This window comes from Tursiops truncatus, chromosome 20, assembly GCF_011762595.2.
Source record: "Tursiops truncatus isolate mTurTru1 chromosome 20, mTurTru1.mat.Y, whole genome shotgun sequence".
In the NCBI taxonomy this organism is placed as follows: domain Eukaryota; kingdom Metazoa; phylum Chordata; class Mammalia; order Artiodactyla; family Delphinidae; genus Tursiops; species Tursiops truncatus.
The window spans coordinates 50,686,557-50,711,638 of NC_047053.1; the positions used below are offsets into that span (position 1 = coordinate 50,686,557).

General features: G+C 58.3%; 1 protein-coding gene and 1 non-coding gene across 4 annotated transcripts in view; one reads left to right on the forward strand and one right to left on the reverse strand.

Annotated features, from left to right (window-relative positions):
- The window catches only part of QRICH2 (glutamine rich 2), a 28,070-nt gene extending 7,684 nt beyond the window's left edge, over window positions 1–20,386 (forward strand). The window contains exons 4-20 of one of the 3 annotated variants that reach the window (XM_073797850.1): window positions 410–3,317; window positions 3,919–4,004; window positions 4,675–4,772; window positions 5,284–5,398; window positions 8,786–9,046; window positions 9,753–9,875; window positions 9,964–10,038; window positions 10,436–10,600; window positions 10,715–10,836; window positions 11,389–11,454; window positions 11,723–11,824; window positions 12,231–12,434; window positions 13,028–13,175; window positions 13,519–13,606; window positions 14,376–14,501; window positions 18,857–18,998; window positions 19,746–20,386. In XM_073797850.1, coding sequence (XP_073653951.1) covers window positions 410–3,317; window positions 3,919–4,004; window positions 4,675–4,772; window positions 5,284–5,398; window positions 8,786–9,046; window positions 9,753–9,875; window positions 9,964–10,038; window positions 10,436–10,600; window positions 10,715–10,836; window positions 11,389–11,454; window positions 11,723–11,824; window positions 12,231–12,434; window positions 13,028–13,175; window positions 13,519–13,606; window positions 14,376–14,501; window positions 18,857–18,998; window positions 19,746–20,331 — 5,415 coding nt within the window. In that variant the 3' untranslated portion in view covers window positions 20,332–20,386. The other 2 variants (XM_073797851.1, XM_033846660.2) reach the window with 2 other exon arrangements.
- On the reverse strand, window positions 20,021–23,810 carry LOC101325404 (uncharacterized). Its single transcript, XR_012328668.1, has 2 exons — window positions 20,557–23,810; window positions 20,021–20,180 (listed from the first exon to the last, which is right to left on the reverse strand). It is a non-coding gene; the product is annotated as an uncharacterized protein (transcript).
- Window positions 23,811–25,082: the final 1,272 nt, after the last annotated feature.

A 25,082-nucleotide genomic window follows, 5' to 3' on the forward strand; every position in this document is an offset into this window, starting at 1 on the left:
TGCTTTGCATTTTAAATACATGGTATACTTTCCCTGCAGCGTGCACTCTGCCACCAGCAATGGGTCAACGATGGGGTAGACTTTATATTGTAAACTCAATACGTTATTCGTCCTCGTAGACTCAACGAGGGTTGGAGTTGACCACTTGTATTTTGCAGGTTTTCCCCTGCCTTTTATGAGGGAAATTACATATTATGATGCCATTTACAAACGTGCAGATTCTCAGAAGTCTGGAGAACTATCCCTCAAGAATGTCAAAGTTGGTATTTGTGTCCAGTTTAGTTTTGTGAGGGTATTTTTTTCCAGGGGCTCTAAATCATCTTAGATGCCCCACACTTCCTTCCCTCCAACTCTTAAAATGAGTACTTTTTACTCAGAGTCACTGATTTCTTTCTTCCTCTTCCACCAGGTCTCAGAGTCATCAACAAGGCTTCCTAGGCGCAAAGGGCAGGGTTCCATGACATCAAACGATAAAATTCCAAGTGGGGCCTCTACCAAGCATCCAAGTATTGACGAGGCTATAGCGTCTGCCAGTGGTTTCGGCGCAGATGAGACCTCGGGAACCAGTGGCATAGGATACTCCTCTGAAGGGGTTACTGGCAGGGAACAAAGCAAAGGTGCGTCTGCTACTGGGTTTCCTGGTAGAGAAGAGCACTCAAGGGCCCGTGAAGAAGCTGGCCTAACCAAACACCGTCCCCAATTGAGAGAAGAGTCGGATCGTCGCCGGGCTGGAGAGCAGCACGGCTTAGCACATCTACGCAGAGATGAACGAGATGCACACCTTGGCCCGGTTTATCAGGACGTATCCTCCGCCACCTTGCCTAGAGCTCTGCATGGTCATGTGTCCCCAGATCAGCATGGGGGAGTGCACGTTAGCCAGGGTCAGATCTATGCACGGCCAGACCAACATGGATTAGGACCACTTGGCATGAGTCAGCCTGCATCGCTACAACCTAGCACTTACGCACATGGTGCGGTACCCCTCGCTGTGGGTCAGCTTGGGGTGACGCCGCCTGGAATGGATGAGCAGGAATTGGTACTAGCTGGCATGGCTCAGAGTGATGCAGTGCCACCATTGGTATCTGGCAGAGATCAGCAAGGATTGGGACTACCTGGTACAGACCAGCCTGGTATGGTTCCACTTGGCACATATCAGCATGGTGTCATACTGCCTGGCATAGACCAACGTGGTATAAAACAGGCTGGCATGGACGAGAGTGGTGTGGGGCCACTTGGCACTGATCAGCATGGATTGGTGCCTCTTGGGGTAGATCAGCATGGATTCGTAATATTTGGCATGGATCAGCAGGGCTTGCTGTCACCTGGTTTGATGCAAGTTGCTGCAGATCAGCAAGGTTTTGTACAGCCCAGTTTGGGAACATCTGGCTTCATACAACCTGGCACAGAGCAGCATGAGACGATCCAACCCAGTGCAGGTCAGCCTGCTTTGGTCCAACCCAGTATAGGTCAGCCTGGTTTGGTGCAACCTGGTGCCGGTCAACCTGGTTTGGTGCAACCTGGTGCCGGTCAACCTGGTTTGGTGCAACCTGGTGCAGGTCAGCCTGGTTTGGTGCAGCCTGGTGCTGCAGGTCAGCCTGGTTTGGTGCAACCTGGTGCAGGTCAGCCTGGTTTGGTGCAGCCTGGTGCAGGTCAGCCTGGTTTGGTGCAGCCTGGTGCAGGTCAGCCTGGTTTGGTGCAGCCTGGTGCTGCAGGTCAGCCTGGTTTGGTGCAACCTGGTGCAGGTCAGCCTGGTTTGGTGCAGCCTGGTGCAGGTCAGCCTGGTTTGGTGCAACCTGGTGCTGCAGGTCAGCCTGGTTTGGTCCAGCCTGGTGCAGGTCAGCCTGGTTTGGTGCAGCCTGGTGCAGGTCAGCCTGGTTTGGTGCAACCTGGTGCAGGTCAGCCTGGTTTGGTGCAGCCTGGTGCAGGTCAGCCTGGTTTGGTCCAGCCTGGTGCAGGTCAGCCTGGTTTGGTGCAACCTGGTGCAGGTCAGCCTGGTTTGGTGCAGCCTGGCGCTGCAGGTCAGCCTGGTTTGGTGCAACCTGGTGCTGGTCAGCCTGCCTCGGTCCAACCTGGTGCAGGTCACCCTGGTTTGGTCCAGCCTGGAATGTATCAGCAAGGTTTGGTGCAACCCAGTGCAGGTCAGCCTGGTTTGGTGCAGCCTGGCGCTGCAGGTCAGCCTGGTTTGGTGCAGCCTGGCGCTGCAGGTCAGCCTGGTTTGGTGCAACCTGGTGCAGGTCAGCCTGGTTTGGTGCAACCTGGTGCAGGTCAGCCTGGTTTGGTCCAACCTGGTGCAGGTCAGCCTGGTTTGGTGCAACCTGGTACAGGTCAGCCTGGTTTGGTCCAACCTGGTGCAGGTCAGCCTGGTTTGGTGCAGCCTGATACAGGTTCACATGGCTTTTTTCAACCTGGTGTATCTATGCCTGGCTTGGTTCCACCTGGTACATATCCACCTGGTCTGGTACAGCCTGGTGGCTATCCACATGGCTTGGTCCAATCTGGTGCCTATCCACGTGGTTTCATGCAGCCTCATGCCGATCAGCGTGGTTTGGTTCAACCTGTAATAGATCAGCATTGGTTGAGGCAATCTGGTACAGATCAAGGCTTGATACCACCAGGCACAGAGCTTCATGGCTTTCCAACATACCATGCAGATCCTCGAAGTTTTATATCACCACGCCCATACCAGCATGGTGTGGCACCTCCTGGCAGAGATCAATATGGTCGGGTGTCACCACTCGTAGCCAGTCAAGGTTTGGCATCACCAGGTATAGACCGAGAAGGCTTGGTACTACGAGAGACTTATCAACAAGGTTTGATGCGTCCTGGCCCAGACCAGCGTGGCCCAAAACCATTACGCACGGGTGTGGGATCTGCACGCCAGGATCAACAGCATTTGGAAGCACCTGAACCAGAGCAGCATGACCGGGCACATTCTGTCCCAGACTCCCATGGCCCAGGGTACCAAGGTGTAGATCAGTATGTCGAGGTGGGTTTGGATCCAAATGAAATACGTGGCTCAGTCCGACCTGGAGTTTCTGTTCAGACTTCCCCAAGCCAAGATGCCCCCTTTCTCAGGAGCACACGCTCCCTTGACTATTTATACCGAGGCTTATCAGAAAGGAGTGATGTTCAGGGTGAGAAACGTGATTCACTGGATAAGTTGGCTCCTAGCTTCCCCATGGCAGTGGAAACATTTCGTCTGATGGGAGAGCTTATCGGCCTCTACCTGGAGCTTAAGGAGAACGTAAAGGATCTGGATGATGAACAAGCTGGCCAAACAGACTTGGAGAAGATCCAGTACCTGCTGACACTGATGGGTGGGTGCTGCGTGCCCAGAGGAGAGGCTGATGTCCTCCTCGCTTGGTTTCATCCTTCTCTCTCCCTGGGCCTCTGCCTGAGGCCGTGAAAACAGCATTTCCATTCTTAGCCATTCTGGGTTCTCCCATAGCCTTCAGAGTCCAAGAGATGGGATTGAACCGGTAGGAATAAAGGAGCCTCAGGAGAGGAGTGAGGCAGGTTCTTATGCCTTTGCCAGACTCTCTGGAAAGCAGCTGGGAAGATGTTGGGATGAAGGGAAAGTGATTTCATGGGGTTGGGCAGGGAGAGAGAATGTTGAAAAATTAAATTTAACCTTTGCACATTCACAATTCTAGCCCCAGAGAATAATTACGATTTTAGAGTTGGGTGGAAATTGTGGGTAAGTGGTCCCACAGCCCTTTAGGATATTAAGCATTAGGTGGACTCTTTAGAGCTAAGGACGCTTATCCCCTAAAAGGACACTCCTTTCTTCCCATCCCCTCTCTCCAGCCCCCAGGAAAAGCAGATAAATGATATGTGTTGTTCTTGATTGTGAGGGCTGGGATTGGGAGCCCATGGGGAATCTGACGCTTCTGACTCTAAGGCCTCGGTTCTCCATAGTCAAGAAGTCCATACCCGCTGACCTGCAGGAACAGCTGAAGACCTTAAAGGCCTTGACCAAAGAAGTCCGGCAGGAAAAAGCAAAAGTAAGTAAGGGAGGGTCCTCCTACTTGGCCTTCAAGTGCCAATAATCCCTTTCATTTGCATATGGATAGATTACACAGTCCTTTCACTTTCATTATTATCTCACTGGATCTGTACAGTCTCCTCAGATAGGAAGCACACCTCAGGTATCCACGTGTTTATTTCCTGGATCTAAAACCTGACATTCAAAGCTATTAAGATTCAGTTGGGCCAACAAGGAGGCCTGAGCTCCTTTCATTACATGTGGCCATTTCCAATACAAGCCACTGTCACTGGAGCAGCCTTGGAGCCAAGTTCGTGGGACTGTCTGGGACCAGCGGTCATAGCGAGGGGCTGCTGGGTCTTCAGTCATTCTTTTAATGCTAGCTACCTGCATCCGTGGGATGGATGGATAGGTGGATGTTAGGAAGGGACCTTGGGCTTTGCCAGAGGGTTGGATAGGATCAGGGAATGGGGGCGACTCCCTGGTGGTCCAGTGGTTAGGCGCTTTCACTGCTAGAGGCCAGGGTTCAATCCCTGGTCCGGGAACTAAGATTCCCACAAGGTGCGTGGTGGGAATTTTTTTTTTAAAGGATTAGGGAATGGGGGAGGGGCTTGCTGGGGCTGCAGAGGTACGTTCAGAAAGCAGAGATCTCAAGCCTGCCTGACCCTCCTCTTCCATTGGATTTGTAGCTGGAGAAGGTGAACAGGATCCTGGAGGGGGAGGAAGAGCAAGAAACAGGAAAGGAGGTGAACGCTGGCCAGCTGAGCCTGCAGCTGGGTGTCCTCAGGTAAAATCCCCCTGCCACATGCAGCTTCTGTCCTGGCATCACACGTTCTCAGTCAAGGAGGTGATAGAAGCCTGTGGTTCACTCATCCCTGAACTATCTTTGACCCGCATTGTGTCTGCTCTTCGGGTTGTCTGTATCTAGTTCAAGTTGCTAGTGGAAGTTTCCCAGGTCCTTAAAACAGCTCAGCACCAGGGCTTAGAAGAACCAAAAAAAAAAAAACCACCAAAAGCCTCTTAGATTCTGTCCCCAGTTGGAGGCTTCGGAGCATTTGCTGGAGCCCCTCAGAGCCGTCTCTGTGCAGTGCCAGGCCTCACCCCCTAGAAGCCTCTCAGGCCAGCACACTGGGCACCCACCTCCACGACAGGCGGGGCCTTGGACCCCTTAGACAGAGCTGGAGGGGAACGTGAAAGAGCCCCGTCTGCCTCCTCCATCCCTGACGGCCGGGGCTCAGCACTGCTGGGCCCAGGCCCCTGGGCCGGTGGTGGGGCCGGACCATCTCTCGTGCATACAGAGTCACCGTGGCTGACATCGAGAAGGAGCTGGCGGAGCTGAGGGAGAGTCAAGAACGGGGCAAGGTCAGCATGGAACATTCGGTCTCCGAAGCCTCCCTTTACCTGCAGGATCAGGTGAGGATTCCGCACTCTCTAGCCACAGGGACTAGGGCCCTTCGCAGAGTTGGCTGTGGACATTGGAGATAGTAGACTCTTACCTGATATATAATTTGCAGATATTTTCTCCTGTTCTGTGGGTTGTCTTTTCCCTGTCTTCAAAGTGTCTGCCTTTACATCTTTTTTTTTTTAATTGGAGTATAGTTGATTTACGATGTTGCGTTAGTTCCAGGTGTACATGCCTTTACGTCTAGAGTGTTACGATCCTTGGGCACCCCAGAATGTTCCCAGCGAGGAGCGTTGGACTAGGAAGAGCCTCTGAGTGCTCACGGAAGGATCAGATGGGCAAAGCCATTGGACCCAGGGGTCCCACGTCAGGAGTCCCTTTGTGCTAGAGGCCCTGTTCTGGGCCCACTCCAAGTTCGTCAGGACAGTGGTTCGCACCGTTTCATGACCCAGAGCTGATTGTCAGGCCAGCAGGAGGACAGCAGTAGATAGTGCGTTTAGGAGTCATCTGTCATTCCAAAGCTCACAACCTCCGGGGCTCCCTGGGGCCACACCTGGGAGGGCATCCACTCCCTGCTGGGCAGGCTCGGCCTCTTGACTCTTCAGAAGCGTGTCAGCTCTTCTGGTGGCAAGAGTCTTGCTGAGCTCGGGCAAAAGGGAGCCTGGCTGAAAATACATAACGTGTAGAGGAAATTGGGAAAAGCAGAATTTCCAGGCCAAGCGGGCAGTCTGGCCAGGGCCACCACCTGTCTGTCTTTCTGTGTGTGTGTTTTTGCCTCTGTGTCGCCTTCCTTATCCATCTCTCTCAAATACCCGCACGTCTCTCTTCCCTCTGCTCTCAGCCAGCTCTTTTATCTCTCCACACAGTCCAAAAGGGCTGCCCCAGGCCTTGCAGTATTACGCGCTTCCAAGAAAGGGGGCCTTAGGTTGGTGCAGTCCCTCTCTCTAAGCCAGGATAAGACGTCACAGGTCTTTGGCCAGTCGGGTGTCTAGCTGGGACCAATCATTTGTGGGGACAAACTGGGACCATGGGATCCAGAAGAGAGCAGGAGGGCGAGTGGAAGGAGTTTGTTCCCAGCCAGGCCATGAGAGACCCCTGTAGTGGTAGACTTATCACATTCTCTCTCTTTTTTTTTTTTTATTGAAGTGTAGTTGATTTACACTCTTATATCAGTTTCAAATGCACACCATAGTGATTTACTGTTTTTATAGATTATTTTCCACTTAAAGTTATTATAAAATAATGGCTCTATTTCCCTGTGCTGTACGATATATCCTTGTGGCTCTTTTGTTTTACACATAGTAGTTTGTACCTCTTAATCTCCTACCCCATCTTGTCCCTCCCCCTTCCGTCCCCCCACTGGTAACCACTAGTTTGTTCTCTAGATCTGTTGAGTCTGTTTCTGTTTTGTTATAGTTCCTAGTTTGTTTTATCTTTTAGATTGTACATATAAGTGACAACACACAGTATTTGTCTTTCTCTGTCTGGCTTATTTCACTAAGGATAATCCTCTCTAGGTCAATCCATGTGGTTGCAAATGGCAAAATTTTCATTCCTTTTTATGGCCGAGTAGTATTCCGTTTTACATATAAACCACATCTTCTTTATCCGTTCATCTGTTGATGGAAACTTAGGTCGCTTCCATGTCTTAGCTATTGTAAATAGTGCTTCCGTGGACATTGGGGTGCATGCATCTTTTCGAATTAGTGTTTTCATTTTCTTCGGATAATATATACCCAGGGGTGGAATAGCCGGATCATACGGTAGTTCTATTTTTAGTTTTTAGAGGAACCTCCATACTGTTCTCCATAGTGGCTGCACCAATTTACATTCCCACCAACAGTGTAGGAGGGTTCCGTTTTCTCCACACCCTCTCTAGAATTTGTTATTTGTAGACTTTTTGATGATGGCCATTCTGACTGGTGTGAGGTGATATCTCATTGTGGTTTTTTTTTTTTGGTACGTGGGCCTCTCACTGTTGTGGCCTCTCCCATTGCAGAGCACAGGCTCCGGACACGCAGGCTCAGCGGCCATGGCTCACGGGCCCAGCCGCTCCATGGCATGTGGGATCTTCCCGGACCGGGGCACGAACCCGTGTCCCCTGCATCGGCAGGCGGACTCTCAACCACTGCGCCACCAGGGAAGCCCCTCATTGTGGTTTTGATTTGCATCTCTAATGATTAGCAATGTTGAGCATCTTTTCATGGGCCTGTTGGCCATCTGTATGTCTTCTTTGGAACAATGTCTGTTCAGGTCTTCTACCCATTTTTTAATCAGGTTGTTTGTTTTTTTGATATTGAGTTTATGAGCTGTTTATATATTTTGGATATTAACCCCTTATGGGTCATATCGTTTGCAGATATTTTCTCCGATTCCATAGGTTGTGTTTTCTTTTTGTCGATGGTTTCCTTTGCCGCACAAAAGCTTTTATTTATTTAAAAGAATCTATTTTATTTATTATTTATTTAGTTTTGGTTGCGTTGGGTCTTCGTTGCTGCACGCAGGCTTTCTCTAGTTGTGTCGAGTGGGGGCTACTCTTTGTTGCGGTGCGCACGCTTCTCATTGCAGTGGCTTCTCTTTGTTGTGGAACACGGGCTCTAGGCACGCAGGCTTCAGTAGTTGTGGCATGCGGGCTCAGTAGTTGTGGTGCACAGGCTTAGTTTTTCCGGGTATGTGGGATCTTCCCGGACCAGGGATCAAACCCATGTCCCCTGCATTGGCAGGTGGATTCTTAACCACTGCACCACGAAGGAAGTCCCCCAAAACTTCTAAGTTTAATTAGGTCTCATTTGTTTATTTTTGCTTTTGTCTCCTTTGACTTAGGAGACAGATCCAAAAAGTATTGCTACGATTTATGTCAAAGAGTGTTCTGCCTATGTTTTCCTCTAGGAGTTTTATGGTTTCCAGTCTTACATTGAGGTCTTCAATCCATTTTGAGTTTATTTTTGTATATGGTGTGAGAAAATCACATTCTCTTATTGTTATTTACGTTCTAGATGGGGACAGAGCATGTGTGAGCCCACCCTTCGTGTCCCCAGGGCCTGGAGCAGGGCCTGTGTGTCGGCAGGGTGTTTGTGGACTAACAGACATCAGCTCTGTAGGATTTAGCTAGAGGAGATGTGTTCTCACACTGCACCAATGGGCTGGCTGGAGAAAGGTCCAGAAGCCTCCTTCCTGCAAGGGCTTTATCAGCTCCCTCCCTGGGAGCTCTGGTCACTATTTAATGGACGGAGGTCGAGTGCCTCGCATGTGCTGCACACCCTGGGAGGCACCGAGGCCGCGGCACGGCCCAGACCGCAGCGGCCAGGGCAGAAAGCACTCGCTGCTGGCGACTGTGTGGATGCGGCGTAGCTGGGCCTCGCTCACTGCCCTGCACCCGCCCTCTCGCCCGTGCCCAGTTAGACAAGCTCAGGACGATCATCGAGAACATGATGGCCTCGTCCTCCACGCTGCTGTCCATGAGCATGAGCGCGGCCCCGCACAAGCTCCCGACCACCCTGGCACCCAGCCAGATCGACCCTGCGGCCACCTGCCCAGCCTGCAGCCTGGACCTGAGCCACCGGGTCAGCACGCTGGTGCAGCGCTACGAGCAGCTCCAGGACATGGTCAGCAGCCTGGCTGCCTCCCGGCCCTCCAAGAAGGCCAAGCAGCAGAGCCAGGTGATGCCGCCTGCTTTCCTCCGGTGCGGCCGCTCACGGCCCGCCTGCACGGAGCCCCTCGGGGAGTCCCTGGGGGAGGGATGTTTGGGCCACTTTTCCATGATGGAGCCCTTTAGCGACCGCACGGAAGTCCCTGGTCTTTCCATAGGGTCGCAGCGAGGGCAGCCGTAGAGCTGGCTCTGGGGATGGGGGACCACGGGGAAGAGCTGGCTCCGTGGGTGGGGACAGCACGGCTGGCTGAGGGGTGGAGCAGTGCCATTCACATGCCTCGGGACGCTGGCATAGCCTTAGGATTCATCACCCCTCCTTCATGCCGGTCTTCTGGACTCCTTCCCACTTCCCCTCCAAAGGGCAGGCCTGCTGGTGGGGCAGGGAGCACAAGTCCCCGAGGCTTGCCTCTTAGACTCCAGAATTCAGATTCAGCTCAGGGTGGGTGGCGAGGCTGTAGCCCACACCCCAAATCTCAGGGGAGCAGCTCACCACTCCTGGGCCTTGAGACCGCCTCTACTGCCCACCCACCCCGGTGGACCAGGTCCCTCAAGGCTAGTCCACGGGGAGGTGAGGAATTGTGGCGGCAGCTGAGGAGATCCAGAATGGGGTCTGAAGTCGGCCTGTCTGCCGGGTGATGTTTTAAGGGCTGACTTACCAGGGGCGGCAGTACCCCTGCGGGTGCCCCAGGGAGGCTGCCTTTGTCCTTCTGCTGCAGGATGAAGAGCTACTGGGCCGCGTGCAGAGCGCCATCCTGCAGGTACAGGGCGACTGTGAGAAACTCAGCATCATCACCGGCAACCTCATAGAGGACCATCGGCAGAGGCAGAAGGACATCGAAGTGAGGACGGGCAGGGGGGCGGGGGCGGGGCCGAGGCGCGGCCCCAGTTCCTCCTTGTTCCTTATTCCCTGCTTGCTCGGCCTCCCAGGTGTTGTACCAGGGTCTGGAGAAGCTGCAGAAGGAAAAGGCCAACAGGGAACACCTGGAGCTGGAGATCAATGTGGTAAGGCTAGGCCGAGGGGCCATCCTGCATCCCAGGGAAGTCCCACCGCTCGTTCTTCAAAAGGCTGAGAGAGGGGCTTCCCTGGTGGCGCACTGGTTGAGAGTCCACCTGCCGATGCAGGGGACGCGGGTTCGTGCCCCAGTCGGGAAGATCCCACATGCCACGGAGCGGCTGGGCCCGTGAGCTATGGCCGCTGAGCCTGCGCATCCGGAGCCTGTGCTCCGCAACGGGAGAGGCCGCGGCAGTGAGAGGCCCGCGTACCGCAAAAAAAAAAAAGGCTGAGAGAGGAAGCTAGTCCGATGGGGGATGTGGGCTCAGTGCTGGCGCTCCCACTGCAGGGAGTGGGACCCCCCATGGCTCTCTCCCATCTGGGGGACCTCTTCCTCTCTCCGGGCAGAAAGCCGACAAGAGTGCCCTGGCGGCCAAAGTGAGCCGTGTCCAGTTTGACGCCACCACGGAGCAGCTGAACCACATGATGCAGGAGCTGGTGGCCAAGATGAGCGGGCGGGAGGGGGACTGGCAGAAGATGCTGGACAGGCTCCTGGTGCAGATGGACAACAAGGTGAGGGGTGGGAGGCTCCAGGGCCCCCTGGACTGGGACAACGCCCTCCTCTCCAGGCGCCGCAGACCCCACCTGCTTCCTCAGAGCTCACCTGGGCCCCGCCCTCACCCACAGCTGGACCGCCTGGAGCTGGACCCAGTGAAGCAGTCACTGGAGGATGGCTGGAAATCCTTGCGACTGCAGCTCAAAGAACGTTCTCCGCTCTACCAGGTGGACGAGGCAGCCGCCATGCGGAGGTGAGGCCTGGAAGGGGTGAGGGCAGGCGGGCTGGAGGTGTGCTCAGAGGGAATGGTTGATCTTGCCTGGGACCATCCCGCAGTAGGAGTGACAGAGTTTTAGAGCTTGAAAAGCTCTTCTCGCTCAGGCCAGTTCACATTACAGCTGAGAGTGGGAGGGGAGGGAGGCGTAAGGCTCTCTGGGCACAGGTGCGAGGGGTTCCACAGCCCCCAGAGCTGAGAGCACTCCTGGGGGGCCTGGCCCATGGCAGCCTGAGTCCCAGGATTTCCATTCCTGGCCACCAGAGGGCTCCCGAGGCTTACGCAGGGCAGTCCTGGGGCGCTTGGGAACCCTGCCGGCTTTGGGTTAGGGTAGGTGGGTGCTGGGTGTGTGCCCAGAAGCGGACACGTCTAGGAGCTGGTGAGTCTGGTGGCCTGGGACCCATCACTCTGGGCACTGAGCGTCCAGCCTGCCTGGCCCACAGAGCGCCAAGCCCGCTGGGTTCTCTGTCTCCCGCGTTCGGGACCCTCTGGGCAGGGCGCTTACCCTCTGTGTGTTCCACCTCCTCACAGGCAGCTCCTGGCACACTTCCACTGCCTCTCATGTGACCGTCCCCTGGAGATGCCTGTGACTGGACAGTGAGTGGCCCCAGCTGGTGGCCACGATGGGGGCGGGCTCGGCGGGGCTGCGTCTCCTGTATCCCAGGCCTGTCTCCACCTCCTGTCGGCTCCTGCTGTCTCACCGTTCACTCCGTACCCACTGGCTGCTCCTACCCCGGCCTTCAGCCCCCCACCCCTGCCCGGGCGGGGAGGATCCTCGGGCAGGTGGAGTGTGGGGAGTGGGCGGGGGGCTTGGACGATGGGGTTCCTCACACTCCAACCTTCCCTTCGCTCTGTCCCTGCCCAGAGTCATCCCCCTGACTCCTGTGGGCCCAGGCCTGCCCGGGCACCGGTCCATCCGCCCCTACACGGTCTTTGAACTGGAGCAGGTCCGGCAGCAGAGCCGCAAGTACGGGCAGCAGAGGGAGTCCTGTACAGGGCTTTGCAGGGGGGTCTGGAGGGCAGGAGTGGAGGTTCCTCCTCACGCCTGGGGTGGGCAGTAGGGGCGGCGCTGCGAGGGTGCTGACGGAGCTCCCAGCTCCTCCCAGCGTGAGAGCCTCGGAGGAGGAGAGCGCCTGCCTTTGGGTCCCTGCTGGGCATCCTGGGGGGACACTGCCTCTGAGACCCCCCCTCCCTGCTCATACCGGGCATGTGAGGGAGGGAGGCGGTGGTCCACCAGTGGGTGGGATTAGTGGGTGGGGGGTGCGTTTCACGCCCTCTGGGGCTCCTGCCCTCCTCCCCACGCCTTCCCACCTCCTCCTTGAGGGGAGGATGCCGGGGGCATGGCTCACCCCTCTGCTGCCCCCCCCCCGCAGCCTGCAGCTGGGCAGCGCTGCCTTCCCCTGGGGCAACCTGGGGCAGACGGAGCGGAGCGTGGGGCGCCTGCGCAGCTTGCACTCCAAGATGCTGATGGACATCGAGAAGGTGCAGATCCACTTCGGGGGCTCCGTCAAGGCCAGCAGCCAGATGATCCGCGAGCTGCTGCGCTCCCAGTGCCTCGGCTGCCCCTGCTACAGACGGTGGGCGGCCGGGCCGGGCCCCGGGGGCAGGCGGCGAGCCTCGGCCCACTCACAGCCCACCCACCCTCGGCTGCCCCTGCTACAGACGGTGGGCGGCCGGGCCGGGCCCCCGGGGCAGGCGGCGAGCCTCGGCCCACTCACAGGCCACCACCACCGAGAGCCTGGCACAGAGCGCGGGAGTGTGCGTGCGTGTGTAAGAGAGAGAATGTGTGTGAACACGTGTGAGTGAGCATTGTTCATGTGTATTGTACGAGTGAGAGTGTGTGTGTGAGATTGTGTGTGCATGAGGGGTGGGGCCTGTGTGTGGGAGAATGTGTGTGAACGTGTGTATAAAGGTGTATGAGAATGTATGATTGTGTGTGAACGTGTATGAATGTGTGAGAGTATGTGTGAATGTGTGTGTGTGAATGTATGTGTGTGAACACATACGTGTGAGTGTGTGTGTGGGGGGGGGGGGGCCTTCAGGGTGGCCGGCCGGGCCATCCTGCTCACTCACCCCCTGCCCTGTCCTGGCTCGAGTGCTGCCCCCCGCCCCACCCTAGGCATGTCCCCGGCCACACCTGCTCCCCGTGACTCCGCTGTCTTCACCGCAGGCTGCCAGGTGCAGCCGATCACACCTACGGGAGGCCGCCCCGGAGCTGCGGGGGCAGCCACACCCTCACCTACCCCTACCGCCGCACCCGCCTGCAGCACCTGGCACAGGGCCTGTACCCCACCGAGGAGATCCAGATCGCCAGGAAGGTGGGGGGCACTGCCGTGACGCCAGACTCTCAGGTCCCTCTGGAAAAGCCACCAGAAGTCCCCTCCTGGGCCCTCGGCCTCGGGGAGGTTTCTTAGTCAGACCCAGTCCAAGTGTCAGGTTCTTATCCTTTCCTGGGAAGAGGAATGCCAACCCGGCCACCCGCCCACCTGGCACTACCGCCTCCACCACGGGCCCCCCCTTCCCCCTGTGGCTCGGCCCTGGCGCCGCCCAGAGCCCCCTCAAGGGCTCTGAGCACCGTTTGGTGCCGGCCTCAGGCGAGGACCACCCTCTGGGAGGCAGGACGGGAGGGCAGCTCTGAGCGGCACTCGCCCATCTCCACAGCACGACGAGGTGGATATCCTGGGCCTGGACGGACATATTTACAAGGGACGGATGGATACAAGGCTGCCGGACATCCTGAACAAAGACAGTGAGTGTCCAGGTGGCCCAGAGGCCCCTCAGCCTCCTTGCTTGGGTCCCACAGGGTCCATCCAGCTCCTTAAGGCCCTTCTTGTGGCCACCGGGCCCTGACTGCCTTCCTCCACCTCCCTGACTCCAAACGTTCAGGTCTCCAAAAGCCTCCGGGTCAGTGTTTGCAGAAGGGGTACAGCTGTCCAGTCTCAGCCAACTAGCTGGGATGTGGCCCCAACTTTTCTTGCCAGCTTTTATCCTCAGACGCCAGCCCAGTCTTCCTGCCTAAGCCTCTGTTCCCAGCATCACCAAGGCCAAGTCCTACCCCTTCTTCATAACTCAGAATACCCTCTCCTGAGCCCCCCACCACTTTGTGAATCACCCGTGTCCTGGAATGTCCCCTTCCAGTTAGCCATCCTGAGGTGTGCCATTTGTCACTTCCCACCGGGTCTCACCGCCACGTATGCACCTTTCTAGTTGCCTCCCCTCCCGAACCATAAACCTGGAGTCAGAACTCACCCAGCACCTGGCACGGGGCTGATGTCTGTGGGTGGATATCCGAGTGAGTGAGTGGGTGGATGGATGGATGGACAGACAGATGGCCGGGCGGACATTTCGGTGAATGAAGGGCTTACAAGGGGCATATCCACGAATAAAGATGGAGAAGGACACCAGCTGAGGCTGGCTGTGACCAGCAGCGCTGCAGCCCTCTCCCCATCCCCATGGGTCCCCACAGGGCTCCCACCCGGTGTCTCAGAACTGCCCCTCCCCTCCACTGTCTCCATCAGATTCGGGGATAAAGCATAAGGCCAAGCAGTCCCGGCCCCACGTGCACCGGCAGCAGTCACTCAGCGACAGCGGTCAGCTGCCCTCACGGTCCCAGAGCGCTCAGATGCTGGCTGGCAACGACTCAGGTAGCTCCTCTCTGGATGGCGGGTCGTGGCCTAGGCACTACCCCTCGCCTCTCCTCCTTGGCCCGCCAGGCCCCTTTCCTGCCCATGACTGGTATATACCTTTATTTCCCTGGAGAGAGGAAGGGCCTGGGAGCTGAGGGACGGGATGCAAGGGAGGAGAGAGAAAACCCTTCATTGCTGAGAGCTTGATAATGCGCCAGGTCTGTGATCAGATACTGTTACTGCCCCCATTTCACAGAAGAGGAAATAGGGACAGAGTTGCAGCCCAAGCTCTGGCTCCAGGCCCGAGTCCATCCCCTGCTCACGTGTGCCGACTCTCACCTGCCCAGTGAGATGACACCTGCCGACAGCTCACCTGCCCAGTGAGATGACAAACCTGCCAGCGGGGCTGGAGATGCACATGGACGCGCCTCCTGGGGAGGGGCTCGAGGAGCCCATTCCGGGGCCAGGCTGAGCAGAGCTATAAATAAATGCTTAGGAAAAAGCTTGGGGCCTTGCAGCTTCTCTGGTCCTGGCTCAGGAAGGTGGAGTGAGAGGCAGGGGCCGCTGCAGGTCGGATGGCAGACCTCTTGCAGCCTGACCATTAGGCCATGGAGCTAAGCCCCCTGGCCTGGAAGGTCCCCCAAAGTCCCTGCTCTTCCCAGAGGGGCTAAATCCTGCCTGAAAGCCAGAGGGCTAAGGGTTCCCTTGGGGTTTGGCTACACATGGGGCCAGAGAGGGACAGTGGCCTGGAGCTAGGAGGCTGGATCACTTCCAGGTGACTCTGAGCACCTCTCCCCCTTCTCTTGACCAGTTTCCTCATCTGTCGATAAAAGGGTGCTGGATTAGGGCTGCTCAGTTAGGCTCCCCCTTGAGAGTCTAAGAAAGGTGCTGACTTTCTTCCCATCAAAAGCTACGCACCCACAATGCTTTGCAGCTACTTCCGGAGGTTCAAGGACCACCCCCACCCCCTGCCCAGGTTAAGAGCCCCAGCTACACCCCCCTTCCAGTTCCAGCATTCAGTGGGTGCCTGGAGGAAGCGGAAACAGAATAAGTGGTGGTCATGTTGCCTCGCCTCTGTTGAGGGTTCCTGACCGGCCAGGCACTGCTGAGGAGCTTTCCACCTACAAACCAGTCTTCATCCTCATGCATTAAGAGGCCCGGACCACTGTTGGTCCCACCTACAGCTGAGAAAGCCGAGGCACAGAGAGGTTAAAGTATTTGCACAAGGTCACACAGCTAGGAAGCAGCAGAGCTGGAGTTCAAAGCCAAGCCATCTGGCCCCAGAGCCAGCGCTGGTGACAAAGGGTAAGAGCCTGGGATGGAGGATTCAGCAGTGGACCGACAGCACAGGTCTGTGGCTCTTGGTTCCGAGTTGATTTCTTGGGAGTACTTAGCTTTTTTCTCCCCAGCACTCCACCGTCTACTCCAAGGGCACTTAAAACGTGTGGACGCAGCAGCAAGAGGGAGGGTAGTGTTAGGGAAAATTCCTGCACCTATTTGTGTCAATATTGCCTAAAGAGTCCGTGTATTAAGAGGGAACGTTACCAAAGAGGCAGGCTCTCAGCCCCTGGTGAAAGCTTATTTATTTTTAACTCAGATTATAAAGGAGTGTGACTTAGGGGCTCGTATGAGGGCTTGCCACCCCCCCACCCCTCCCCAGCATGATGCCCTAGCTCGGCCTGGCTACTGGGGCTGCTCTCGACTTCCCTGGGCTTCGCGCTAGCTGGGCTGGGCCGCTGGCGGGCGTGGGAGCAAGACAGAGCCAGGTCTGCTCCCTGCCGTCTCGCACATTCTTCTCTTCAACGGAAAGACAGACCCGTCTCCACCGAGGGGCGCCTCTCCCAGCCGAATACAGCTCACCTGCCCAGTGAGATGACAAACCTGCCAACGGGGCTGGAGATGCACGTGGACGCGCCTCCTGGGGAGGGGCTCGAGGAGCCCACCCCGGGGCCAGGCTGAGCAGAGCTATAAATAAATGTTTAGGAGAAAGCTTGGGGCCTTGCAGCTTCTCTGGTCCTGGCTCAGGAAGGTGGAGTGAGAGGCAGGGGCCGCTGCAGGTCGGATGGCAGACCTCTTGCAGCCTGACCATTAGGCCATGGCCCCCAAACAGGTTGAGCTGTTCTCTGAGGGTGCCAGGGCTTCGAGAGGGCTGAGTGTTGGACCCAGGGCCAGGAAGAGGCAGCACAGGCCAGACCCCAGGCTCCGGGGACTGGCGGGCCTGCAAGCGGTCTGCCCTCTCCTGACCCCAGCTGGACCCGGTGCTGTGGCCTTCTCTGGCACTGGCACTGCCTTCCATCTGGGGAGGCTGGCCAGGGCACTCTGGTGAGGTTGGGAGCTTCATGTCTGTGCTTGAGCTGTTCCTTGTGTACGAGCTGTACCTTGTGTATCTTGGAGCAAAGGTAAGGGTGGCAGCCCTCCTGCTGCTGGCAGGGAGCCTCCTGGCACATCCTGGGGGGGAGCAGTGCCACCAGCACCTGGGAAGGTTCCCGTTTGCTGTCCTCTGTGGCTTACCCTTGAGTGGCTGCCGCAGACGCAGGAGGGGCGCAGACCCAGGGGCCGCCAGGGCTAGGTCGTGTCCCTATTCCCCTCCCTTCCCCACCCCTCCCCAGGAAGATAGAGCAGAAGTGTGCCTGGCATTTGCCAGGGGGTCTTGAGGCCTGGCCCTTGCCCTGCTTCAGTGTCACCCCAAACAGGCCAGAGGGCTCACTGCTGTCCCCCAAGTCAACTGTAAGGGACAAGCGCGTCCCCAATCAAAGCCCCAGGGACAAGGGAGTGCTGCCCCGCACCCGGACGGAGGCCTCTGCAGTCATGGAAGCAGTTTTCTGCCTTCAGATCTGTTCTCAGCAGCTCCCTCTTCCAAGGTGGGGTTCCCTCCCTCCCCCCCACCACCCCCAGTCCCTTCTGACATGGGAAAGGGATGTCTGGGCCCAGTAAGAGGGCTGCTTCAGGGTGTGAATTGAGGGATGACAGAGTCACACAGGAAAGTGTAGCAGGAAGTAACCGAGAAAAGGGTTTCTCCCTCATCCCCCTGTGGGCACAGGAGGGTGGAGTTGGCTGGGGTGTCATGGGTGGGGCAGGCGCTCCCTGCGGGAAGGGGCATCCCCCATCTCTCCCCATCTGCTGAGATCCCGTTCACTGTTGAACGCTGGGGTCCCAGTTGGCACCGCCCACACCCCCACACCCTTTTCTCTGCAAGGGGCGGCAGGGCCAGGCCCAGGCCTCCTCTGCTCCTGCCTGAGAAATGTCAGGTCACTGGCTCAGTGTCCCTGCTCTAGAATCCAAACTCACCAGCTTGGAAGGGAGGAGCGGCAGCCAGGCCTCCCCGATGCCCCAGAAAGGATGAGGGGTGACATTCCCCAAGCAGCCCAGGCCACCCCTGCCTCCCCGCACCTGGACCCGCCTGCCTACGCTCACCCAGGCCGCCCAGCACTGACCGCCCACGTGCCCACGAGGGGCCTTCCCCTTCCAGCCTGGGAAAGCACAGGTGGGCAGAGTGAGGGGTGCGGGTGGGAGGAGTCTCACAGGTTTCCAAGGAGGAAACAAAACTGAAACGACAAACCCAGCTTCAAAGTACATGATCACATGCAGAGGGACCAAGGACAGCTGCGTCCCCAGTTCTCCACCCCTGCAGGGGCGGCCCCACAGGTGACCTTGTGAAGACACACGAGGCCCAGGAGCAGCACGGGCTGGCTTGCCAGGTGGGGCCCTTCCCAAGTGTCACTGCACGTTGGGCCTGAACCTCCAGGCCCCGCAGTCCTGATCGACAGCAGTGCCCGGGCTGCTGAGAGAGGGAGGGAACGAGCCCACTCACACATGTTAAAGGGGTTTGTTTTTTGCGGGGGGCAGGGGGCTCAGGAGGAATCCCAACCCTGGGGCCAGCCACCCACTCCTCCAATTGGGCGGACAAGCTCCTCACGCACCTGGCCACCTGCGCTGGAGTCTGAGAAGAGCCCAGCTGCCATCATTGCTGCTTCCATTCCAGCGCCTGAAGGCCGAGCGAAGGGGGGAAGGGAAAGGAAGCCAGTCCTCTTGGGGACCCACCCAGTCTCTGTGGCTCCCTGATCGCCTCGGTTGACCTTTGGGACAGGGCCACACAACATGCACATGGGGACAGGTTACCCCAAAGGAGGCTGAGGGCAGGGACAGCAGAGACAGGTCCAGCGGCAAGCGCCTGGGGGAACAAGCAGAAGCGTGGGGCTGCCATTGGGCCCCCAGGCGGGGAGGCAGCTCCCCCACTGCAGGCAAAGACAGGGGCTCCAGGGCTGAGGCCTAGCCTGCGGTGGGCTGCACGGTGGCGAGAGCCAAGGGAGAGGGTTACCGTAACCAAGCCAGGACCTGTCCTTCCTCTCCTCCCCACGCACAACCGGATCCAGCCTGTCGCGTGGCCCCCTGGCCAGGATGCCCCTTATCAGAGCGTCCAGACCCGCCACGTGGCAATGGAGCTGGTCCCCCAACCACAGCACAGCCGAGAGCCTCACCACCCCTCTGCCCAAGGAGCACGCTCTCCACACCAAGGTAAAGAAAGGCACCGCAAACCAGGCAAGTTAGAAAAGTCTCTTTTAAGTTTTAAATTAAAATTTCACCCTGGTGAGATGACTGATTTGGGAACTAAATCCAAAGGCAAGCTCTCCACTCTGTTGTCCGCGGCTGGGCTGCACGGTGGAAGAGGCAGGGCAGCTACGGGGGTCAAGCCCACTGGCCGAGCCCGGGCCTCTGACCCCAGTTGGCTCTTAAAGTCCCGCACAAGCCCTGCACACCTAGATGGAGACAGGGGTGACACCGGGAGAGGCGACAAGAGCTGGAGAGCCACTGGCTGGGGGTGGGGAGAGCCTCAGGACGGCGAAGAGGGCCCACACCTTCACCCAGCCGGCGCACCCCTCCTGCCGCCATCACGTGGAGTGGAGAGGTGGTGGTCCTTCTCCTGATTCCAGAAGGTGTGGCCTTTGAGAGGAGGCAGCCGGCAGACACCTCATGACTGCAGGATCACACCACCTGGCTTCCAAGCACCTGCGCCCGGGACCGGGGTGGAGGACGGGGTGCTGGCCCAAGGGGAGGCTTCTCTGGCCCTTCCCCACTGACCCAACACCCGTCAGCCAGCCCCGTTCTCACACACATTAGTTACTTTTATATATTCATATATATATTATAGTTATATATTAAAAAGAGAAAAAAAACTTGCCTGAAAACTCCTGAAGGACCCAAGTGGCTCAGGAAGTTTACTGTCCCCTCCACCCACAAAAATTCTCTTATAAAATCTTCCAGTGCGATCTTCAGGAAACCCCGCCCGCCCCAGCTCCCCCCACCCCGCCCCGGCCCTCCTGTGTCCCCACGACCCTGGACTGCCCCCAGCTCCAGCCCAGCGCCCGGCGGCATCCAGTCTCATCTCTGGCCATCCATCGCAGCCACGGCTTTCTGCTGGGTGCCCCCCTGCTGTGCTCCGGGCGGCCACGTGGGCTGCGGGTGGTGGAGATGGTGGAAGCTGTGGGCCGTGGGGGAGGAGGGTGGGATCCAGGCGGCCTGGTGGCTGGGCGGGGACGAGGCCCAGAAGGGGCTGAAGCTTGCCGGGGGGGAGCAGGCCACCGCGGTCATGGGGCCGTTGTTGTTCTGCAGGCCCTCGGAGGCGCGAAGCTTGGAGAACATGGCCAGCGCGTCGGGAAAGTTGGGCGGCGTGGCAGGTGTGTTGCTCGGGGTGCACATCTGCTGGGAGAGAACACTGGGGTTGCGAGGGCTGCCTGCACCGCCCCCACCCACCGCCGCGATCCCAGGCCACTGTCTGCGGGTCTATAGAGCCTTCCCACGGGGCTCACCCACACTGGGCCCTCCTTCCTCCCCGTTTTTCAGTCCATAAGCGGTTTCAGCAGGACAAAAGCACTCCTTGCACCCTGAGCCAATAAAAACAGAAAACCGGGGGCGGACTCCTACAATTTTTGTCAAAACCAAAGAGTGTTTCCTGATGTTTGGGAATGACGCTCTGAGTGTCAGAAGTAGATGGTTAATTCCGGCAGAAGCTAGGGTGTCAGATTGAAGCCAGGACAAGGGAGGCAGCCCAGGACACCGCTGCTGAGTGCCTCACCCTGGGTGAGAAACCAGCTGGCTCCTCAATAATCCGCCCTCAGACGTTCCGAGGTTGTTAGCCAAGGGAAGGCGGCCAGATCCAGGATCTCCCTCCTATGCCAACCCCGGGGAGGCTGCACTTGCTAGGTGCTTGGGTCCGTTCCACATCCACAGCGCCAGCCAGCGGGCCTCGGGGCCTCAGCCTGCGCGCTCTCACTCCTCACCAGGGTGCTAGGTCATTCTGATGGTCTTCTCGGTTACAGATGAGGAAACTGAGGCCCAGAGCTCAGGTCACTGGACCAAAAACACACCGCTGCAGGGCACAAGTTGAGAAGCCCGAATCCCGGGGCTCCCAGGTCTGCGGGCCCAAGCTCTTAACCTCTACCCAGCCCCACTCTGCACTTAAGAGTCAAGTGCAACTTCATGCCTGGGCTCCCCGAGGACAAAAACCGGCGTCTCCCAGCAGGCTGCCCTTGGCCAGATGCTGCCAGTGTCTCGGTCCGCTCAGCCCCTCTCAGCCCGCTTTGTGAGGGCAGCTGCAAACATCCCAGCATCTGCTGTCTTCTGCCACTACCCTGAGCAGGGACCCCAGCCAGGAAGGGCAGGGGCTGGGCTGCTGGGCGGTAACTGGCAGCCTCCCTGCAAACAGCGGGGACCGCAGGCCTCCCAGCCCTGTAGCGTGGGGGGCATGGGGGTGCCACCCCCCCGAGCACTTCACCAGGGTGCAGGGAACAGGCGGCAGAGAACAAGGCCTGCCCAAAGCCAGTTCTGACCCCGCAGCAGCTTCTCCCTTTCCCAGGAAGCCACGGGAGCCCTTCTTTGAATTTCTCCTAATTTTAGCAACACCGGCCCCTCCCCCAGGCAGAGGGCTCAGGGAGCACGATTCTAGGGCTCCTCACCTTGCTCCCAGGGCTCTGTCCCGGGAGCTTCCACAGCTCTGCAATTAAACCCCAGCCCAGAAGGAGGACAGGCCCACGGGAGGGGGGCAAACCCCCTCTGATGAACTGGGCCGGCTCCACATCGGCAGCTGGGGCGCTCCAACCAGCGTCCTCTCCAGGGAGGCCACAGGACCCGGCCTGGCCTCACCCAGACCATTTCCCTCCTCCCTTCACTCCTCCCCGCCCCCGCCCCCCCCCCCCAGGGCTGACTTCTCGGCAGCAGGAAACAATGAATGGGGGGTTGGGGGGGGACAGGCCAATTGCATCACAGCATCGTGACCGACTTCCCCAGTTCACCGAGCCAGTGGAGCCTGTCTCCTCGGCAGCCATCCTGCCCCCGGCCCCCGACAGCGGCAGCGGCCTGGATCCGGGGCAGGCCTGTGCCCACCTGCCTGTGTGAGCTCGGGCAAGTCCCTTAACCTCTCTGGAGTTTCTCTCTACTTCTATAAAACCAGGGGTTCGGACCAGGTCCTGTAGAAGTCCCTCCAGCTCTGCTTCTAATAGCTGTGGATGGAACTTTCCAGCTCTCAAGCACACCCAGCGTCCACTGCACCCCGCTAACGTCCTACTGCTTCGCATCCAGTGTCTTCCTCCTCTTCCCGGCCCTTCCCCATCTAACCCAGGAGCCCTCCCTTATCTAGGAAGATGCCTCCGACTGTGTAGGTACAGTCATCTGTGGGACAACCATTTATCAGCAGCTCTTGGCCTGGGTCACTTCTGGTATTTTCAATCTAACATTTTCCTTTGATTTATATTATCTCTAAAAAAAATTACCAACTCCTTGAGGGCAGGGATGGCGTTCTCATGGATACACTGATCATAATGTCTATTAAAAAACCAGCCACAGCCCTTGAGGGAAGCTTCAAAAAGATGACAGTCCCTCAGGATTTGCAGGGAAGGAGCAACAGAACCTAAAAGGACCATCAGTCCCAGCTCTCGGGGGCGAGCCCCTCTGTTCAGGGCAGCACAGAGTGGCTGTGCTGGAAGCCTGGGCCTTTTGAAACGACCACAGTTGGTGGAGCAAACCTCAAGGCCCCTTTAGGAGGAGACGGAGGCAAGACAGAGGCAAGCTCCAGGCTCACACCCGAGCTTCCCACGGTCCGGTACAGGGGAGGGTCCCCTGGAGATGAACCCCTCTTGGGTTTACCAAGAGCCCAGCCTCAACTGCCACAGCCCTGCAGCCAGCATAATTCTCATCATATTCCGATGCAGTTTTGTTTTTTGATTTATACAAATAGCATGGGCTATTCCAAGAGAAAAGCTGGTTAAAAGGGTCAAAACAGACCCCCTCTACTTGTCCTTTGCAACTAGATGAATACAGAGCGCCAAAGACAAGACACAGCAGAGGAACCATTTGCAGCTTCTCCAGGCAAGGCAGCAGCTCTGAGAAGGGAGCCACGGGCAAGGACACCAAAATGCCAAAAATGTACTCCAGAAGCCATAACAGATCTCCTGGGGAATCATGTTTTACAATCCCTATCTTGAGGCCCTCCCCCCACCAGCAGGGCTAATAGGTAACTAGAGAGGTAGAGAAGGCATTCAATCCTCTAAAGTGAAAGGGATGTCCTATGCCTGTGGAAAGCAGGGCAGGAGGGCAAAGGCCCAGGCCTGGGGCCAGCTTGGAAAAGAGACGAAAGCAAATCCAGGCCTGAACCACTTCTGTTTCCTGTGTTTTATGTATCTTCACCTACTGAGATTAAACGCATTCTTGGTTTATCTTGTCAAAAATCTGTAAGTCTTCCACGCTCAGGGTAGGTCTTTTTCCATGAACAGGAAAGAGTGAACATAACTCTCTGGGGGGAGCCCAGCTCCCAGGCCAGGGTGGATTTATCCCTTTCCTGTTCTCTGCAGAGCTGGGTTGTCTGCATGGGGGGCTGTCACTCCAACAGCAAGACGGGTGCTCCATATAGACAGACATTCCAGGTCTCAGTCCCCTCGGGGCCCTTCACTCGGCCCGGGTTCCCCCGCCGTCTAGTTGTCGTCCGAGCCCCGCTCCCCACTCCCTGCCAGCCGGCTACTCCGCCGGCCACCCTCGCCGCCCTCCTAGCCCCTGGCCCAGGGGGAGCGCCGAGCACAAGGCCTCAGGTCGAACTACAGCAGCCCAGGAGGCCTGACTGCAAACTTGGGCGAGCCAGCCGGCCCCGGGAGCCGCTCTTTCCTGGAAGACATTTTGGCTCTTTGTTTACATCGCGGCTCGGCGCTCCCCGGCAACATGGCTGTCACCGTCGGCGCCTGACAGCGGCCCCCGGCCCGCGCCCTCGGCCGCCCGGGTGGGCTGCGGCCGCGGCGAAGCCGACCCTCCAGCCCGCCGGCCCTCCCGCCGGAGCCCGGCCACACTTACCATCTGGTGGTGGTGGTGGCTGTTGGGAATGTTGGTTTCTTGGAAAAACGTGCTCAGGGCGGTCTGCGGACAAACATAGCGGCAGGGCGGCGGTTAACGGGGACGGGGCAGGAAGCCCACCGGCCGGCCCTGCCCCACCGGCCGGGCTCATCCGCAGTGTCCGCGGCGCCGCGCTCGGGCCGCCGGGCCCGACCCCTCGGACAGCCGGCCCGCGTCGCTCGAGGGGACGTCCCCGGGCCGCGCGCGGAGGTACAGGGCGGCAGGGCCCCGCGCCCCACGCGAGACCACGAGGTCACTGAGCGCCTGACGGGGCGATATAAATAGAGCTTCCCTCCCCCCACCCCCTTCCGTGGCGCGCGGCCGGGCGCCCCGGCCTGCGCCTCTGCCCCAGTGCCGGCGGCCGGGGAGCGGGGCCGGCCGGGAGCACTCGCTAGCTCGGCCCGCACGCACCTCGAACTGCCAGTGGGCCGCCTGCAGCAGCTGCTTCGCCTGGTCGGCCGCGCAGCCTGCGGCCAGCACGAACTGGTTGATCATGACCTGGTGCCGCAACTCATCCATGTTCACCGACATGGCTCCGGCCGGCGCCCCCTCCCGGGATCGGCGGCCGCGGGAGGCCGGCCGCCCTCGGCTCGCGCTCGCCGCCGCCCGCGGCCTCCGGACCCTCGCCCGCCCCGCCGCCCGCCGGGCGAGTGTTGTGGTCCCGCTCGCGCGGCCGGCCGACACCACAAACAACAGTGCGGGGCGGGGCCGGGTGTCCCAACGTTCGGGGGCCGCGAGCCGCCGCCGCTGATTGGCCCGCGCCGCTCGGCCGGCGCCCGGCTCCCTGGCAGACGTTCGATTCGAATCCTGCGGCCTGCGGGCCCGCACTGTTTCTCTTTCTGCCTGGCCGCGCCCATTGGCGGACGTCGGCGCCGTGGGGCTCCCCGGTATTGGCCGGATGCTGTGTTTTGGCTCGTCCTGGCTCATGATTGGCCACGGCCCGGCGTCTGGGGAGGAGCCGCGCTCGCTGATTGGTCTCCCTTGGACCTGTTTGAACTCAACTTGAAAACCTTGAGTGCCTGCTGATTGGCCGAGGCCCCTCTGTTTGCTGTTGTAGGCTTGGGGGTGGTGCAGCCAAGTTCATTCATTACTTCATTGAAACTGAACATGCTCAGCTGGAAAAGCAAGACAGAGTGGCTTTGACTCACTTCCTCTGAAAGATGTGGTCATCTCGAGAAACAGAATGATCAAAATAGAAAACAGACAGAGACTTTGCAGCTGCTCAAC